We start from the raw sequence: 20,473 nt of genomic DNA, 5'->3' as shown, positions 1-20,473 counted from the left end.
GTTGCTCCACAAGGAGTTGAGGACTGTCCTCTGAATGTTTTCCCCATCATACGAAGCTTCCTGTCTACGCACTGTTTTCGCTTCATTAATGGCTACATGCATAAACAGCCGCTCCAAGCCTTAATATTTTGTTTTTGTGTGTAAGGGGTGTCGCTCCTAAAATTTATGTCATATCGAATGTTTAGATATTAACAAGGAGGATTAAATATAGATTAATTATAAAACCAATTACATAGATGAAGGCTAATTTGCGAGACGAATTTTTTAAGCCTAATTAATCCGTCATTAGCACATGTTTACTGTAGCACCATGTTGTCGAATCATGGGCTAATTAGGCTTAAAAGATTCGTCTCGTAAATTAGTCGCAAGTTGTGTAATTAGTTTCGTAATTAGTCTATATTTAATACTCCATGTGTATCCAAACATTCGATGTGACAGAAATTTTAGAAGGTACTACAGAAACCAATCAGACTCTAAAAATTGTCCCAAAAGGAAGACTACCAGGTTGGCCAAACATATTGCTCACGGCAGCTGGTCTCCCTTTACAGGTAGCCCAACCAAAACACAAGGGTGCCAGTTGCAGCATGCAAATCTGGTCGTTGATGCTCACTAGTATTTTTAGCCCTACTTTTTTTGGGTGGCACGCGCAATGCTTAGCTTCCCAGACACCTGAGACTCAAATCAAACTTGATAAAGACGTACTTGGGTTAACATTAACCTTGTAAAGTACAGTGCTAGTGCACCACCTATATTTCTTCAGGGTCACATGACCAGTGACTGGAGAATTTTCGAATCAGATTTGCTCGATGCCTAGCTGAAAGAAACGAGATGAGCTACAACAGCAACAGTTCTTGGATCCCAAACAAAGCAATGCCGCCACATTGGGTCCAGGCGTCGTCCCAGGGTTTCTCAATAAGCAAAGCGTATGGTTGGAGTGTGTCCAGCAGAAGATGAACCCTCGTCCCGAGTTCTGGATATTACTCACCAACCTTGAACCCTTGACCTCACACCAACCTAAAACGGCTTTGACATTATTGGGTAGGCAATATATGATCTTAAATAAATGCTTATGCTTTGACACATGGGCGGAGCTAGAGTTAATCTAAAGGGTGTGCACTTGCCTTGTGCGTGCAAAGATTTATAATTTGTGGGTGCAAATATGGTAAAAATTTAGCTTATGTCACTATCCTTTTTATTTTTGCGTGGATGTAGCCGCACACCACTGCAATTCATGTAGCTTCGCTCCTGAAATCTACCCTTAAGGGCATATGCCCCCATGTATTGTTTTTCATCTCATCAACTCGCTTTGCACACACAGCCACCGGTGGTAACATGCATGCACTGTTTTTCATCTAGTCAGCTCGTGCCTCATGTGCGGAGATACTCAAACGCTGCAAGGAGGCAATACCACCAGTAAGAGGAAAAGTACGGCTTCGAGAGGGATGAGCGTCAGTGGAAGAAGATATTCTTGGGGGTTGGATTCGCCGACTGCACACTGATCCCATTACAAGATCCCCTATCTCTAATTGTGCTTTATCCATGTCCATATCCATCAGTGGTGGAGACGGTTAAGGTGATCGGCGCCAGCGCGGCCAAGGAGGACTATTGCTTCTTGTGCACCAAGGCGAGTCAGCAATAGGGCATATGCCCCCATGTGCATGCACCGTACGATGCACATGGGATAGTGTGCATATGTCTTGAGGTGAAAAAACAACTTTGCCGGCGGCGAGTCATGCCTCATGTGGCCTGCTCGGCTGTGGCTAGAATAATAAACAAACTCGAATTTGACATTACGACCACATGACCTTCAATATGTGTAGTTTCGACTGTTATTCCTGTCATAATGCAATTGTCAAAATATCTTTCAAGATAAATGTCGAAATAAATGTAAACAAAATATTACGTAATTTTTGGTGGTCAAAATGCAGAAGTTTGATCACAAACTTGTGGGCACTCGGCACCATCAGGTGCTTCCTTTTCTTTGAATTGAAGAGGGCACATTCTGCTTGGTTGCAAACATAAGCCCTCCCTTCTAAGCCTGCTACTAGTCATTATAATTAACGATGTGATGGAAGTTCATCATCGAACCCATCATGAAGAAACTAGAAACATGCATAATATGTGTAACATCATTTGCAATTAGCAAACACATTGCTCCTTCATTTGCAAAAAGTTACTATATATGTAATGCAATCGACAACAAAAAAACATGCAACAATTTGCAAGCAACAACCTATATACAGTTTAGCTAACAGGACAGGAACAAAAGTAACAGTACAGTTCAGAGTACACACGCACACAACCGTACTGGATTCAACTGCAGAACTGTCTTCTAGCTTCTTCACCAATTCACTGCGTCATTCATGAGACTTTTCCCTGTGTATCATTATAAAAGATCGTAATTCTCTGTGTGTCTCTGAAAAAATTCAGCGGTCTTCAGCGCCACTACTCCAACTTTTTCGTGTCCTTCATGCCACTTCCGTCAGTTTAGGCTCTAACGTCGTCAAACTGCAGGTGTGAAAAGACGAAAATACCCTTAAGTCTAAATTTGTTATTAATTTTTTGAGCATCTTAACGACTTCAAATGAAAAAACTCAAAACTAAAAAGTTGTAGATCTCGTCGAGATCTATAATTTTCATATAAAATTTATTTTTATTTAATTCCACAAAAAAAATATGATTTGATATGATTAATATATCTTAGAAAAATCATCATATTTTTTTGCGGAATTAAATAAAAATAAAATTTATATAAAAATTATAGATCTCCATGAGATCTACAACTTTCTAGTTTTGAGTTTTTTCATTTGAAGTCATTAAGATGTTAAAAAAATTTAATAACATATTTAGACTTAAGGGTATTTTCGTCTTTTTACACCTGCAGTTTGACGGCGTTAGAGCCCAAACTGACAGAAGTGGCATAGAGAACACAAAAAAATTAAAATAGTGGCGCTGAAGACCGCTGAAATTTTTCAGGGGCATTACGATCTTTTATAATGGACACAGATAAAAGTCTCGTCATTCATCCAAAATGACAGACCAAGAAGAAAGCACGGCAAGGTTTCAACCCGATGAGAAAAACATGTCCCAACAAAATCCAGCAGATGGACCTAAATTAATCAATGCACACGGATCGCCATTGATGAGAGCTTGGTGGTGTCGCGACAGGCGGAGCGCTCCAGCTTGCAACGCGCCGGCGGTGAGGCAAACTGCTGCGGCCATGGTGGCCCTCGTCGTTCCTGCAGACCGACGTGTGGTCATCATCGCTGCTGTCGCGGCCCATCTTGCGCAGCACCGTCTGAACCACCTCCTTGTCGACGCCCGGGCTCGCCTGCTCGGCGATGAACATGAGTGAGCGGTCCGCGCCTGCCGCTCTGGCGAGCCCCCGGAACCGCGGGCTCCCCTTGCTCATGGCGTACAACGCCTCCACGCAACATTCCTGCAGCTCCGCGTCGCACGCTCCTTCGGACAGGATGGCGGACGCCGTCGCCACGGCGCCCGCGTCCATCAGCGCGGCGCTGCCCTCCACGCAGGCGGCCACGTTGCAGAGCACCATGAGCGCCAGCCTGCGGATGGGCACCGGCTCGGCGGCGTCGCACGCGACGGAGAGCAGTGTCCTGGACGCGCCCGGGGAACGCGCGAGCTTGGACTGGTTCACCGCGGCGAAGGAGAGGTGGTACAGCGCCATCCCGGCGTCGCGGCGCGCGCGCGGGGCGGCGTGGTCGCGGTCCGCGAGCGCCGCGAGGAGCGGCGGCAGGGCCCCGAGCACGCCGATGGCGGCGCGGTTGCCCTCGTGGAGGGCGAGGCCGAAAAGCGCCCCCGCCGCGTGCTCGCGTGCCTCGGGCGGCGAGGCGGCCGACGCGATCACCTCGACGAGCGCCGGCACCGCGCCCGCACGCACGACGGGCACCCTGTTCTCCGGCTCCAGCGAGAGGTTCGCCAGCGCCGCGGCGGCGTCCGCGCGCGCCGACGCGGTGTGGCGCGAGGACAGCAGCACGCGCCTGAGCGCCGCCAGCAGCCGCGGACCGCACAGCGCGCGCCGCCTCGCCGCGCCCTCCCGCGTCGCCCGCCGCAGTGCGGCCATCGCCGTCTCCACTTCCGTCTCGTCCCCGGCCTCCACCGCCTTCGCCACGACCTCCTCCTCTGCGTCAGCAACACGCACGGGCTCGTCTTGTTCCACTTTCGCCGCCTCCTTCCCGCGCACCACCACCTGCACCTCGACCGGCGCCATCTCCCTTGACGACCTACCCGACGACGAGGACGACGTGGACGCAGCGGACGCCCCCTCCGACGAGCACGACAGGTTCGACGCGGACCTCGCCGGGACCGGAACCCCCTCCGACGAGCACGACAGGTTCGATGACGACCTAGTTGGAGGCTGCGTCCCCGCCGCCACCGCGCGGAGCACGGCCACCCTCGCCTCCTCGCCCGAAGGCGCCACGGGCGCCGCGCGACCAGAGCGCGCGCACCACGTCCGGACGGCCGCCCGGAGCGCGTCGTTGGGTATGGCAGCGGCAACGCCACCGCCCGCCACCACTCCATCAGGGCCGAGAGAGAGGCCGAGCTCCGCGCAGGCGAGGACGCACGCGCGCTCGTACGTCCGGCCCGACGGCAGGATGACCGGGTCCGCCATCGGCGTGCAGAGGATGGGGCAGCACAGGAAGTCCGCCGGCACCTCCTCTTCCTCTCCCTTCTCCTTCGTCGCCGGGGCCGGAGGAACAGTGACGCCCGGCGGCCTGTTCTTGGGCTTCGATGCTGCCGGCGGTGGCAGGGACAGCGACCGGAAGGGCAGGAGCTTCCAGCGCCGCGCGCGCTCGGCACCCATCTGGCCGGCCGCGTCGCCGGCGCCGGAGCTTTTCAGCAGCAAAGCAGCAGCTGCTTTTGGTGGTGCAACGCCAATAATGGCGGCTGCTTTTGGCTTGGGGACTGGGGTTCGGCAACTTTGGCTGGCTGGCTGGCTAGCTGGGGCGGGGAGTGGGAGTGGGAGTGGAGGGCTTTTTTTTCTTGGCGGTTAAATATTGCGGAGGAGAAGGTGACTTAGCGGTGAAGGGATCAGCGCGGTTAGTTAGGCTACCGGGCGAAGGCGGGCGCGGAAGGCTGCGGCGGGCCGGCGGCCGTGGCTGCGGTGGGGGCACTGAACAATGGAGTGTTGCGGTTGGAGGCACGCAGTCGCGTCGCCGTCGCGCGGGACGGCGGAGGGAAAAAGCTGGCGCCGTTCGTTTACCGGGGGCGTCTTTTTGTCGGAGGGGTCCGGCTAAACCAGAGTTTTGTTTTTCTTTTATTTCTTTTCCTCTCTCTCTCGGGCTCGGCTATAAACAAGAATGGCCTCGAGCCCTCAATTCAGTCAATTTCAGTCTTTTTCCGCAAGATCTCACGCTAGTTTGCTAAAACAACACATTCTAATTTATCCCCACTAACTTATCACTGAATTTTAAAATAATCTCGAACTCGAATACCGGAGGACATATCACCTTATTAATCCTCTAAAATAGTTTAGGGTACTTTTGATGGTAGTTTTGGCTCATATGGTACACGAGCCCTCCACGCTTCCGATTTTTTTTTTTTTTGGCTATGCCACCTTTTATTGAATATTTGAGATTCCAAATGGTCTCAAATAAAAATAAATCAACTATAATGTTTTAGATCTTCTTGAGCACTATAAATTTGGTATAAAGTGTGTCTCTATCCAGGTTATTTAAACTTCATAATTAGAGAACTTAAAATGAATATTTGGGATTTCTAAATGATCTCAAATAAAAGGGTTGTCAACTACAAGTTTAAAGATGGTGTTAAGATCTACAACTCTTTTGATGTTAATGTACAAGGTCATTTGAAAATTAAAAAACAAATTTCAAAATATGTGAACTTCAAAAGAATATTTAAACCTCTAAACGACCTTAGATAAAAAATATCAATTATAAAGTTTATATCGTATTGACATATACGACTTTGGTGTCAACATCTAAGGTCGTTTGGAAAATTTAAAAATGGATTTCAAAATCTAAGGATTTAAGTCTCTAAACGATCTCAGACAAAAGGTTACCAACTACAAAGAATATATCAAATTAAGGGCTAAAACTTTGGTATATATCGTGTCAACATTGTTGGGTAAAGTAATCACCCAAGTATCAAAGTTGTATTCATTTCATGATCGTACTACACATGTTAGAGGGGGTATTTATAGATGTCTCAGTCTTCGTATTTTACATAAAATGACCATTTTACCCCTAATCCTCATAATTACAACCCTTCTCAACTAAAGGGTGAAGTGTTCTTTTTCTCTTTCTGAGCCTTCATTCTTCAACCTTTGGTCATCAATCTTCTTGATGTCTTCGTCTTTTGGACTCAGCTGATTTTTGCTCTATCTTCTTCTGCTTTCAAAATGTTTATGCGAAGTCGAATTCTTGTCTTCGCTTAATCTTGTTTCCTTCTTTTCTCCAGCGAAGACGAAGTTTCCCCAGCGAAGACGAACTCTTCTTGGCGAAGTCAAATTTTCATCTTCGCTCTGTTTCTTTTTCCTACAAGTCAACTTTGTTACGGAAATCACAATTTTAACTCTGAAATTTCAGGGGCTGAGTTTTCTTGGCGAAACTAAATCCCCAACAAACATCTAAGGTCATTTGAAAATTATAATATTGAATTTCAAAATCTGATAACTCAAACAAATATTTGAGCTTGTATAAAATCTTAAATAAAAAATATTGTCAACTACAACCTCCATCCCACAAGGAGTGTCATTTCAGTTTTGTCCTAAGTCAAACGATCTTAAATTTTAACTAAGTTTATATAAATAAATAGTAATGTTTATGATACCAAATAAATATCATTAAATTCACCATGAAATACATTTTTCATAGTAAATTTATTTGGTGTCATAAATTTTAATAATATTTTCTATAAACTTGGTCTAGCATAAGATACTTTGACTTAGAAGTAAACCAAAACTTCACCTCTTTGTGGGCGCCTAAAGTTATACAATTTTGATATAAAATTTGTACTCATCTGACTTCATATGAAAAGTTATGTGTTTTTTATATACGAGAAAGAGAGAGACCACCTGATATGTAGACCCCATTTACTACGTTAGCAAAACTCAAGAAACCACTTGAAATGGTCAGAGGGGTATTTTATCTAATTTTGAAAGTTAAAGTGTATTTTATCTGATATTGAAGTTCGAGGAGAGGGTTTGAGTTTGTGAGGGTAAATCAGACTTGACAAAAAGAAATATATCAAACCGCTATAGTTTTAATGGACCAAATTTTGCTACAAGTGTTCTCTTTGGTCTCTAGTACATGAGTTTAGAAAAGTTATTTGACAATGACAAAATTAAAGTGCAAATGCCCAATTGAGCATTTTATGTAGCATTGTGAGCCAAAACGGTCTTATAAAAATAATATATCTGGAAAAAACCTAAATGTCTTATAATTTGGAACGAATGGACTATTACCTAGTCTATGTTCATTCTTTTTATATATAATTGATCGGCAACTCTCCTGTACAGTTCATTTAAATAAAAGAGCCCGGTTCGTTTAAAGAAAAAGAGCTAGTAGACACACAGGCCATGGTAATGGTAGAAATGGTTTTACTGGGGGTGAATTTAATTGAAACCATAATCTTGCGTTACAATGTGGCACTGCTACCATCCGTCTCCTTTTCCGCGTGTGCATCTACGGGGGACCTGAGCATCGATGGTTTTGGACCCGGAGGAACAGGGGGAGGACGACAGTGCGGAGACGTCCTCGATCGCTTTTGGTTCTCCATACAATCTTTGTGGACCTTGCTTCTGGCATGATGCGCACCTATGGGTTCAGACTTCAGAGATGTTCAAGTGTTCATACCTGGCAAATCTGGACGTGAGTTACGTACTAGTAATACGGAGGGAATACGTACAGAAAAAAAATTGTCAGTGTGTGATGACGCATCTGAGCTCCCGTGCGTCAGTGCGTGTCTATCTGTCATAATCTGGCCTTATGATTATGAGCCGGTCATCATGTTCTGGAGCTGTAAACGGCTGGCTGACACTGTCATGGCATGTCCATGAGCAAGCCAGAGCATGCAACTGGGGTAATGGCGTAGCCAGCTGATTGATGACTGATGAGCCGAGATGCACGGTCAAGTGAACGCCATTCGCACGGAATTTTCACTCTGCTCTGGACCAATGGCCAATGGGGGTAGTTTGCCGGTATCTGAATGCACGGTCAAGTGAGAGATAGAGCATCTGAAATTTTTACCCAAACAAGCCGGAGGTGGTTTCCCGAAGGAACCACCGTCCACGTCACCCCGATTGTTTCTGGCCATCAGATCTCCCATCGTGTGGTCCTGAATGCCTATAACAGCTTTTGCGCGAAGCGGATTCTAGGCCTCCTTCTTGTTTTTTCGGCCTTCTCTTGCCGTTTTACAGCTTCATCTTCGGAGCCGGACCATCAAATATATACATCGGCTTCTGATTCCCTTCCTGGCTTCTTCCCCTTTCTTCCTCTCTCTTCGTCGCTCTCTCGCTCGCTCCCGACGCGGCTACGGTGACGGCGCCAGCGGCCCTCGGCGGCGGCCGGCCGTCGGAGCGGCGTCCGCCACCCTCCTCCTCCTCCACGCCCCGCCTCACGCAGCACGACTGGGGGCGACGACGGCCCAGTTTGTGCTCCTGCGCTCCACCAAACCCTAGGTGCCTGCGCGTCCGCGCCTGCCCTCTTCTTCCCCGGCAGCGACGGGATGGGGCACCGACCGGGCCCCAGCGCGGCCGCCTCCACGTGATACGCGTGCCCAGGGCATCGGCGCCCCAGGTGTGCTGGGCAGGCCCTGGCGATGTCCGCCTCCCGGCACGGCGCAGCGCGGGGCTCTCCCCTTCACGCCTGCGACGACAGCCTCCGACCTCCTCTCTTTCCTCTTCTAATTTCATTCTTATTTCTCTGTTTTGATTTGATTTGATTTTCCTCCAAAATGCACATTGATTTTGTTGGAATCTTAGGGTTTTTATCTTCATGACTGTTGTTGCACTCGGTTGATCTGTGGCACCAATTGATGGTTCCCTCACAGGTAAGTGCTACGCTTTATTTTATTCTATTAATTCAGTTTATGGTGGTTTACTAAAATTTGGTTTACATGATTCGAATTCAGGTTTCAACCAGCTTTATTCATGTGTATTTTGTAGACAGTACGTATGCAAACAGACTATCATCTATGTATGTTTATCGCACTGCCATTCAATAAATTTTTCTTTTCCTCCAAATAAATTATTTTGGTCAGATAACGTTGTGAGCAATGGGTGTACCTGCTTAATGCTCATACAAATTTGTCACTGCTCATGTACGTATATTCTCTTCGATGTCTCGCTGTACATACCAATACGTCCCCATTTTTTTTATTGCTTGGTGATGATGGCACAATAGAATTTTATCTCTCTAGAGGAAATCCCGTTTACATATGTTCTTATCCGTCAACTGCATATTGCTCTTCCCTGATTCGTGTACGTTTCGAGTAGTAAAGGGGAAGACTCCCGTATGTGTATCCTGCTCACTCCATTCTTCAATTCTTTACCTATCCAGCTTGGTATCCAATTTAGTTGTTGGCTTCTGAAATTAGTATTCTTCACCCTCCAAGTCATTAGTGCCATAAACTATAGTTCGGAGAAGTCTGACCGCTTTGTATTATCATAGGGACAGTTGTTTCTAATCAGATGCGATTCATATATGCAAATAGTTGTCTAAAACCTTTGTAATTGTAGGGCTCCGAATCTAAATTCTGTCCAGAAATTGTGTCTTCTATATTAATTGCAACTACTATCGTCCCTTTTTGTGAAATTAGTCCCCTTACATTTTTTCCTCGCGGTTTCCTTATTACTTTGTTTGGTGCATCTTTGATTTTTCAGACCACCACCTTAGTTTGGGAGCTGCTGCTACTGCTGCTAATTTGTTCTTTAATATATACATGAAAAAATGTTCCGCTGTGTGGATAGAGAAGCCTATTAAGGCATTATGGAATGGTAAGGTTTCCTCATGTTCTAATGAATGTAGTATTGCATATTTGCACCTGCTCTCAGCTTGAGCTGTTCTATTTACTAATCACGCTACAATGCTGCGTAATGTTCATGCCTCCATTTTTTGTCTGTACAATTTCAAGATCGCTTAATAGATTTCATGTTAATGTTGACAAGGAAACTTTGTCCACGAAAATCTTAATACAAAACCTTACTGAAAATTTCCCGCAGCAAAATTGTGCTGCTAATTTATTTAGCCCCTTGCAATATTAAATTACTTAGATCTAAATTGCTTTTGTTGTTAATGATCCTTTTCCATTATAGAATGCTCTTAATCATCCACCTTTACAAGTCCAAATGCCAAAGCATATATGCCAAGACGTGCATACAATGTGTTAAAAAGTTATTTTTACTTTCCAAATATATAGTACTAAATATAAATGATAACCTGATCTGAAATTAGTGCATCTTTGATTTTTCAGACCACCACCTTAGTTTGGGAGCTGCTGCTACTGCTGCTAATTTGTTCTTTAATATATACATGAAAAAATGTTCCGCTGTATGGATAGAGAAGCCTATTAAGGCATTATGGAATGGTAAGGTTTCCTCATGTTCTAATGAATGTAGTATTGCATATTTGCACCTGCTCTCAGCTTGAGCTGTTCTATTTACTAATCACGCTACAATGCTGCGTAATGTTCATGCCTCCATTTTTTTTCTGTACAATTTCAAGATCGCTTAATAGATTTCATGTTAATGTTGACAAGGAAACTTTGTCCACGAAAATCTTAATACAAAACCTTACTGAAAATTTCCCGCAGCAAAATTGTGCTGCTAATTTATTTAGCCCCTTGCAATATTAAATTACTTAGATCTAAATTGCTTTTGTTGTTAATGATCCTTTTCCATTATAGAATGCTCTTAATCATCCACCTTTACAAGTCCAAATGCCAAAGCATATATGCCAAGACGTGCATACAATGTGTTAAAAAGTTATTTTTACTTTCCAAATATATAGTACTAAATATAAATGATAACCTGATCTGAAATTAGTGCATCTTTGATTTTTCAGACAACCACCTTAGTTTGGGAGCTGCTGCTACTGCTGCTAATTTGTTCTTTAATATATACATGAAAAAATGTTCCGCTGTATGGATAGAGAAGCCTATTAAGGCATTATGGAATGGTAAGGTTTCCTCATGTTCTAATGAATGTAGTATTGCATATTTGCACCTGCTCTCAGCTTGAGCTGTTCTATTTACTAATCACGCTACAATGCTGCGTAATGTTCATGCCTCCATTTTTTGTCTGTACAATTTCAAGATCGCTTAATAGATTTCATGTTAATGTTGACAAGGAAACTTTGTCCACGAAAATCTTAATACAAAACCTTACTGAAAATTTCCCGCAGCAAAATTGTGCTGCTAATTTATTTAGCCCCTTGCAATATTAAATTACTTAGATCTAAATTGCTTTTGTTGTTAATGATCCTTTTCCATTATAGAATGCTCTTAATCATCCACCTTTACAAGTCCAAATGCCAAAGCATATATGCCAAGACGTGCATACAATGTGTTAAAAAGTTATTTTTACTTTCCAAATATATAGTACTAAATATAAATGATAACCTGATCTGAAATTAAAAAAAAATTGCACTCTATACATCCCAAGTCCTTGAGAACTATATGTGCGCAGCCTTAAATATGAACACAGTGTCAGATTCCTCAATGTTGCCTCCAGTTCATAGTCAAGATTGAGTTTCTTTTCAATGCGGTGATCACCATCTCTGAGCTACCTAAGCCTCTGGTATGCCACCATCATTATCGCCATCACTACAAATGAACTTGAAATTCCATTGCAATTCATTCAACCCATGCCCCCTGTTGGTACTGTGTTATTCCCAAATTTGTCATATGCAGAGCTAAAATAACAGGCATACACTACTACGCTAGACATATTACACAAGTAAGGTGGTGTTTAAATCTAGGGGCTAAAGTTTAGGGGTGTCATATGGGAGTGTTCAGATAATAATAAAACAAATTACAGAAGTCCTCAGTACTCTGCGAGACGAATTTATTAAGCCTAATTAATCCGTCATTACCACATGGTTACTGCAGCTTACTGTAGCACCAAATTGTCAAATCATGGACTAATTAGGCTTAAAAAATTCGTCTCGCAAATTAGTCGTAATCTGTGCAATTAGTTATTTTTTTAGTCTATATTTAATACTCTATGTATGTGTCCAAACATCCGATGGGATATGGACTAAACTTTAGGGGGAGGAATTAAACAAGGCCTAAGAAGATGAATATCCTTTACTATATCTGTCTCATTCTTACCTGAATGCTCACGTACCTCAGCCATAAACAGAATTGGCCTCCACTATCACCTTCTACTTTGCATGATGACTTTACGTTTCAAACTTAAAAAAACTGTGCTATAATTGCCCACTTTGCTTCATACTCAGACATTGTCATCTGATCTTTTTTTACTTTACGTACATGTTCCTCATGCAGCTTATCTCTAGAGAAACCAGACCATCCTACTTTCTAATATATTGATTCTCACTTTTCTTGCTATAATTGTTTCTTGGGGCTCCATACTGATCACTACTTCCTGCACTGTATGAGTTTAATCACTACTTCCTGCATTACATACTCTTGAATTAAACTGAGTGTGGCTATCTAATATTCTCATAGCCTCCTATAGGCATTACATATTCTTGAATTAAACTCATAGTGGTTACATCCAGAATGTCATCCTTTTTAATCACGGATTTACACTTGCATGCCAATCCTTGCACGGATTACATGGCCATGGTGAACCTCACACCTGCAAAAAGCCCATTTATACAATTTCTCCCAAACATAACTAGGCATAACAAAACAGTGGTTAATTTTTTCCATGAATATTGCTACTCCTTACTCATACAGATATAACATGCAGATAGCGCCTAGCAAATCCTATGCCTATGTTGGCTTAACTTGCAGGAGTCCCATCAAGGCCAATAATGCTGAAAGGTCATACATTTCCATAGTAGTCATGTACTGCCAAATAATTAGCTCACAGTTTTGCTTCTGTTACCAAATACGAGTGTTTCTTTTTGGCTGGACATATTTAGTTCCACGGATTAATATAACACGCCATAAACCTGCTATTTATCATGCTTTCAATTTTATACTAAATCTTAGGTACTGACATGCTCCCTCATCCCATGGACGCAATACGATAAGCATGGAACAACTCCTTTTATCTTCCTCTATTTTGTTTTGGAAGGATAAACATAATTGATTGAAATTCTTCAATTTTTAACTTTATTTAATATACCATATGTGCATGGTGAGGAATAGCTTTTACAACTCTTCCTTTTGTTCTACAGAGTAATTACTTTGTTGTTCCATTAGTCACCAGCGATTCCCAAAAGGTGAAGGGCCTGATGCTGAGTTGCTGCCAGATCCGGCCGTCGAGCTGAGGCGCCGCCGCTGACGGCGAGGAAGAACCGACAGGCAGCCGGCAGGGCCAACCCCACACAGCGCAGCGAGACAGGAGAGGTGACATGGTCTGACTTGTTCACATTGCTTCAAAAACTTTACTTCGTTCTAATCTTTGATTGGACTCATGTTGGCTAATGACATTTTCCCTTGATCATACTCTATACTCATAGTGCTGTATAAACCTAAGTAGGGCAACGTTTCCTGGGGTTGACTGGCGATCTTTTGTACATGTTCCAAAATTATATAGGTCGTGCTTACCAAGTATGTTGAAAAAAAGGTAAATTTACTTATGAGTTTTATTTGGTTGAAATATAGATCAATAAAAAATTTGACTCATAGTTTTCCGTATCCTAATAAAGATGTTGCTTTATGTTACATTGTTTCTTAAATTTAGCTTCACTAATTCAGTTCTATGTAAAAACAACACTTATCAAATTCTCTGTTCCTTTCTAGGAACCAGCACATATCCAATCGAGGCCATGTTGTCTCTTGATCGACCGTGACAACCAACAAAGATCCACAATGCTAATGTCAAACTGCCTCAGTTCTTTTGCAGCCACGTGACATCCATATGTGAGGCCTTAGAGTGGTTTGCATACTCAAATTGAGTGTTTCTTTCTTTGGCAAGATTGTTTCTCGCTAATCAGATGCTGTCACAAAAGGACAATGTATCAATAACAGAGCTTCAGACTATTACATCATCCACCAGTCGATGGTTGCTACACAAAGTAAATGTGTTACATGACAATGTATCAATAACAGAGCTTCAAACTATTATTACATCATCCACCATGGTCGATGGTTGCTAGACAAAGTAAATGTGTTAAATGACAGATTATGCACTACAACGTAAAATTTTTGCTCTGCCCATCGACGCGCGCGAGGGCGCGCGCCCTATACTAGTACCCAAACAAGCCGGAGGTGGTTTCCCGAAGGAACCACCGTCCACGTCACCCAAAATTGTTTCGTCCGTCCGATTCCCGCAACGAGTGGCTCAGATTGCTTCCGTCGGATATTGCTAGGAGCGGATTCTCCTCATTCTCCGTAGCTTCTCCGGCTTCCACAGCTTCTCGCCCGAATCTAGACAGCCAAATATATACCCAACTTCTAATTCTCCTTCCAGACGCTTCTTCCCCTCCCCCAGCGTTTCTTCCCGACCCCGACGCCCCTTCTCCCGCAGGCGTTGCCTCTGCCGCGTCCGCCTCTTCTCCCGCTGCCACGACGACGGTGGCTGCGACCGCCCTCCTCCTTCTCCCCCCCTTGCGTCATCCCGGCCGCCCCCCACTGCTGGCTCACCGCGACAGGTGCTGGCGGGGAGCGACGGCGCCCCCGGGCTACGGCGCGGCGCCGTGCGCGTGCCCCGCCGGTGGCCGCCACCGGCCACTGTGCCGAGCGAGCGGGCCCCGCCGGTGGCCGCCGACGTTGCTGCCCCCCGGCGCTGCCTCCTCCCACCGTTTCGCGCCTGCTGCTGTGCTCCGTGAAACCCTAGCGCTGCGGCCGAGCAGGGCGGCGGCGGCGGCAGACCCGCGGCGAACGGCGCCCTGCGACGCGGCGCAGCATGGGCAGGAACCGTCGGTTCCCGCGGCCGTGGCTGCCCGTTCCCCACTGACACCGCCGCGGGCTGGAGCCGGTCTGGTTCTCTCTTTCTCGCTCTCTCTCGCTCTCCGGGGCGGCAGCTCTAGCACCCGACACCCTGCAACGTCGGGTCCCTGCGCGCATGTTGTGGATCTGGGGAGTTCGCTCATCGCCCCTGTGTGCTCCTCTTTGTTGGCTTCTGTTGGAGTGAGTAGCGATGGGGATTTTGTCCCTGTTGCTGCGCTCTATGGTTCTTCTGTCACCATCTCTTTCAGAATCGGGACACCCACTGTTGCATGTCCTGTATGTTGGATTGTTGATGACAGATCGAACAATCATCTTTTTGCAGATATTTTTAGAGCTGGAATTGTTGAAGCAATATGATTATGACTTTGTAGGTAGTTCCTATAAGGTTGTTATAGCATCTTTGTTGAGCACGAACACTAATTAAATTTGAGGTGTTGTGGAGAGACCTAAAAGGCATTCGCCTTTGGTACATTAATTTGCATGCTCTTGTCTTAGTACCACAGTCAGTTGGCCTCCTTTCCTTTCCTTTCCATCTTACAATAAGTTCAGCGCATCTTCATCTTCGCTTTTTCTCTTTTGTGAGTGTAGAATTATCGGTGCCTAATTTATTTTAGTACTATAATTTGTGTTTACCAAAATAAACTACCTACATTGTCCATTGCCGAGCCAATTTTACAGTTTTTTTTTCTATCTATGCCTAAATTAGTGCATGCTGATCAGTAGGTGCAGCGAGCTGTTGTGGCAAAATATTTATCTTCCTCTATGATGAACAGGTTCAGTGGTTTGGTAATATAAACTTTCCTCCATATTTTTCTTAAAACTTAACGAATGAGAATAACAGGTAAAGTTGATCGGTTAATTACATTTTGGCAGGTCTGCATAGGCTGTCCAATGTGCTTCCGATATCAATACTGAACAAACCAGGTAACCTATATGTAGTCTTTAGCTTGATTTTGTAAAGCTAGACAAAATTTACTTGATCGAAGGAGCAATGAGGGGAACATAACTCAGCTTAAGGTCGCTATCTAAGTTAAATGCTGCTAGCTCTAACATACTTAGAACAAACTTCTTTGGAAGTTGTCTTCTTGTAGATTCAGTTGTTGTCCTTATTTTGTCACAAATTGGTTTTTGCAGAAACATGAATGCTAATTTTAGTGCCTCATTGTACTGCTTTTTTTTAATCATTGGTGAATTTGCCTTAATAATGCGATTACTTGAAACCTATCTGTTTAGTGCTACACAAGACTGATTACATATTGGTTCTTTTCAAGGGTCACAACATACTTTGCAGTTTTAAATTTTAGCAATCTGATCACCTTTAATTTTGTCCTTTACTTAAAATAGGTTTGCTAACCATACTAGATTATGGTTGACCGGTGATCTTTCTGTACATGTTCTGCTCTTTTATTTGTGGTTATTACCAAATAGTGTATTTGGAATAGATCACTCTAATTACGAGTTGTATTTGGTTTATGTATCGATCTTTAAAGAAATTGATACATCGTTTACTATATCGTCATAAAGATGCCACAACTAGGCAGCTGTTATGCTTTACCGACAAGTTATTTGATCATTTTAGTTTCAAAAATCCAGTTTTATGTACGAAGGCCCTTTCTCTGACGTTCTACTCCTTTCTAGGAAAGGTTCAACTAACTGTGTAGACCATTCTGTCTGTACAGGCTATGTCTGTTGTGGTTGAGCGTGACAGGCTGCTGCAAGTGTGATGGTGCAGGAGACACTGCCTGACTCTATAAAGTGCAGCAGCTTCTCGGACAAGCCGCAATGTCACCCTGAAATGTTTCAGCTGCCCGCTCCCCGCTGCCATTCTATTCCAAGTATCACATACTCCGTACACATCATGCGATTAACCCACACTCATCAACCCCCCAGGTACCACACGAGTGCACGCACAAGCCAACGAGAATGTATTATTATAGGGTGGGTATCATACGGTTGTTCATTTCAGTGAAGGAAGACATCAGGAATAGAGGAATCCAATTCCAATCTCAAGGTGACTGCGCTCTGCTCTCGATCCCTGATAGGGAAAATCGCACTGAGTAGCGAGCAGAGCCTATCGGATTCGGAGCTCTGATTGTTTTGACTTTGGTGCTTACTTATGCAAGTCACACATATGCACGAGCATACACGCACAAACATCTAAATTCACTGCCAGATTAGCATTTGTGATTGTAACTTTTGCTTTTGCCAAAATGGCACTACCAAACCCATAGCAGAACTCTATCTGTCCGCATAGCAAAATTCTTTTTTCCCCCTTTTGACCACACTTCAGTATTCATAGTCTCAAAATGTATTAGGCTCCTATATTTTTTACTTCATAGTTGCGAGATATATCATCGTCCAATATTTTTGACTGATGATTTGTTCTTCTTCGCTAATGATTTGTTCCAGGTTACTTTTTTTGAAAGTGGCCTACCTACAAACTAAATTCGATTCATTATTTCTACCAATGCAGTCGTGTCACTGGTGAGTCCTTGTACAGTATACCCAACTTTAAATACCGAAATGTCTGAAACATCTATAATGCGGTTTTCAGGTTCCCTTGTTCAGCGTAACGTTTCCAGCCAGAGCCCTTAATATATCGAGCAAAATTATTTGTCAATTATGTACCCTTTACATGTACTTGGCAACCATAGCTCTAGAGAGCCTTCCTATTTCTCTTGTGGTGAACAGGATGCTGCCTGGTGCTCATGCTACATACTTCAGAATCAGACAATTTGGAAATAAACCTTTTTGCTACAAATCTTCAGTTTCTACTCTCTGTTTAGTGTATGAAGCCACACAAAACAATTCATACCTGCAGCTACTTCTTGCAAACTTTAGTGTGTGTTGATAGGCCATTACAATTTTTTGTTGCACAGAAGTGATTTTATTGTTCAAAATAATAGTCCTCCCAACATTATATCACAAAAGTTATTTTGAGGAACCTGGCACTCTTCCTATTTTCCATGAGAAAGATTCAAACTATATATTCTGTTATTGTCCATTGTTCACTAAGTTATTGCACCAACAGATCTATTGGGCATGCAGCCCTATATATCGATACAAAAAATGCAAATAGTATGAGGTTGTTTGTAATTTTCAGGTTTTGATGTACTGAGAAACACCCTATTTACATTCAGGTAGTTATGTTGGTTATGTTGATTTCATAGAAAAAACAAGAATATATCAGTACACCTTTCTTTGCTGTACTACACTATTGTGCTAATTTCATACCATATATGCATAGTTATCTAAACAATATTAAAATATCATATTATGATGGATAAAACAATAGGTCACCTGGATGGCTTATTTGTTTTGGTACACTTAGTTCAATTTTGTTATTTCAGAAATTACAGATTACCACTTGCTCATGAATTCTCGCTATTATATACTCCTATGTTTACTCAACGTGCTATCTTGTTGGATTTTCAAGATGCCGTTCCATCTCCCCACACTGCATCCTCATGTTACACATGCCACAATATATGTTTGGGTTTCATGGCAGAATTAATGTCAACCTTGTAACTGTGAATGAAAAGGCACATGGTGGTTTCAGCAATCGCAATTATTATGCTAATAACATCTACAGGTGGAGCATATGATGAGGTCAAAGTTAAAGTGCTAATAGTCCATCTGCGTAGCTCTTGTTCTCTGTTATTATGCTTTTGGCAAGAACTCAAATACTTGAATTTGAATCAAAATTCTTTAAGAATCATTTCAATCTGACTACAGTTAACATATTCTGCGGATGTGTGGATGAGCTTGAGAGCCAACTCTCCAAACATGGAAGCCTTAAAAAACTCTACTTTTATCATCAGCATCTTACCACAGTAAGTTAATACTGCTTTGTGATTCTCATAGTCCTTTAAATCTTTTCTAAGTACCTAGACTTTTATGCTGATAATAAGTCCTTTTTTTCCCTGGGACCCACAGATCTTCAGAAATATAATGTTTGGCCCGGAAGGTTGTCCACGGCATTGTTGTACTTCACTTGGAGTTGCTTCCAGTTTTCCAGAATGTGCCTCTGCAATTATTCCTGAACAGGTATATTTGAATTGACTATATGATTTCAGTTTCAGCATTATTTTGATGCTTACAGCATCCTCAAGAAGTTCTTCGCAACACGGCGCTTTGAAGATTAGTAAAATATTATAAGGCGACACATATACTATTAATTTATGGTTAGCAAGATGAACATTTGCTATGCTTGATTTGTCGAGCAAGAAGCAAGCCAGCTGCCTATGACTTGGGATGTGCAGCCTCTGAACTGCCACTGACATAATAATCCTATATGCTCCAATAGTCACTCTTATTATGACATAACAGTTATGTCCTCAGTCTGTTACCCAGATTCTTCCTCTATAGGGTTGCATTTTTCTTCCGTGTTTGGCATATTAATTAGTGAATCTATCTTTGTTTCTAATGTAGGTTAACAAAATTGGCAGAGATTCTATCTCTTATGTGGAGTCCCTTATTGCGTCTATCGTGGGTGGATAAGAAGGTTTGATAAGTATTCTAGATTCAGAAGGTGGATTTGGCTCATTACAGATGCAGGTAGATAATTTCTGAGTTGATCTCTGTTTCATATGCTGAATATGTCAGTTACAGTAGAATTGCACCATTGATCCTTAATATTTTTTTGTACACTTATTTGCACGCATTCCCACTCATTACAATATTGATTCTTCATCTGTGGTTCACCCCTCCTGCGCTAAATGCATTTCATTCCTACTGATATGCATTGATCTGCAGGTCGTATGTTTAGTGAACGGCCCTCAAGGTGTTCAATAAAATGTCTACATGGATGCATTAGGTGTCACCATAAAAAAAACAAGCACTGCACTGCACTTTGCTGTGGTATTTATGACAGTATAAGTGAGTCAATGCCAATAGTGTGGTATAGCTATGGCCGTTTGATGAAATGAGTAAATACTTAGTTTTCAATCTTATTATGTCCACCTTGCATCACTGTTTAGTTTCCTATACATAGATCTACTACCACTCTTCTCAATTGTCGTATTATTTCTGCTTGAGGAAGCATGTAAAATTATTTTTATTTTTACAAAGTGCAATTCCAAAGAATAGTTTTATTGAAGGGAGTGTGGTGTAGGCTATCAGAGAATGATTGTTTCTTAAATTCCCTGCTTTTTAGATAGCCAAGAGACAATGCTTAAGAGCATCAACTCCCACCTTGTTCCGTCTTGTTTACATTTGGTCCGTGCTTATTATAGCTCGTGATTTTAAATGCAAATTAGGACATGCTGCTCATGAAACCTACAACTGCTTCTTATGATGCCAGCTTCGAAATGCAATATCAGCCTGATGTATCGTATGAAATTAAATATGGCTTCACCCTATGCTATTGTGCAATACTTTATGTATGAACTGCCCGATAGCTACC

At 43.1% G+C, this 20,473-nt stretch overlaps 1 protein-coding gene and 2 long non-coding RNA genes across 13 annotated transcripts; 2 read left to right on the top strand and 1 right to left on the bottom strand.

The window, feature by feature from the left end:
- Positions 1-2,930: 2,930 nt before the first annotated feature.
- LOC136473329 (U-box domain-containing protein 39-like) lies at positions 2,931-4,967 on the bottom strand. The gene has a single exon (XM_066470989.1). The coding sequence runs from the start codon at positions 4,823-4,825 to the stop codon at positions 3,116-3,118; it is 1,710 nt and encodes a 569-aa protein (XP_066327086.1). The 5' UTR covers positions 4,826-4,967; the 3' UTR covers positions 2,931-3,115.
- A 6,066-nt stretch (positions 4,968-11,033) lies between these two features.
- On the top strand, positions 11,034-14,374 carry LOC136477198 (uncharacterized). Of its 3 annotated transcripts, none has more exons than XR_010763927.1 (4): positions 11,034-11,159; positions 13,353-13,524; positions 13,658-13,744; positions 13,921-14,370. It is a non-coding gene; the product is annotated as an uncharacterized lncRNA (long non-coding RNA). The 3 variants fall into 3 exon arrangements; XR_010763928.1 differs by adding an exon at positions 12,920-12,993 and having other exon boundaries at positions 11,042-11,159; positions 13,353-13,744; positions 13,921-14,374; XR_010763926.1 differs by having other exon boundaries at positions 13,353-13,744; positions 13,921-14,373.
- A 375-nt stretch (positions 14,375-14,749) lies between these two features.
- Positions 14,750-20,104, top strand: LOC136473327 (uncharacterized). 9 transcript variants are annotated; one of them, XR_010762582.1, is made up of 9 exons: positions 14,750-15,097; positions 15,943-15,993; positions 16,749-17,080; positions 17,479-17,553; positions 17,624-18,611; positions 18,805-18,902; positions 19,006-19,116; positions 19,501-19,626; positions 19,825-20,104. It is a non-coding gene; the product is annotated as an uncharacterized lncRNA (long non-coding RNA). The 9 variants fall into 9 exon arrangements; XR_010762584.1 differs by having other exon boundaries at positions 16,749-16,959; positions 17,761-18,902; XR_010762581.1 differs by having other exon boundaries at positions 16,749-16,959; positions 17,624-18,902.
- Positions 20,105-20,473: the final 369 nt, after the last annotated feature.

Source organism: Miscanthus floridulus, chromosome 8 (assembly GCF_019320115.1).
Source record: "Miscanthus floridulus cultivar M001 chromosome 8, ASM1932011v1, whole genome shotgun sequence".
Classification (NCBI taxonomy): Eukaryota; Viridiplantae; Streptophyta; class Magnoliopsida; order Poales; family Poaceae; genus Miscanthus; species Miscanthus floridulus.
Note: the sequence above shows the minus strand (reverse complement) of the source record. Positions and strands in the feature narration are given on the sequence as shown.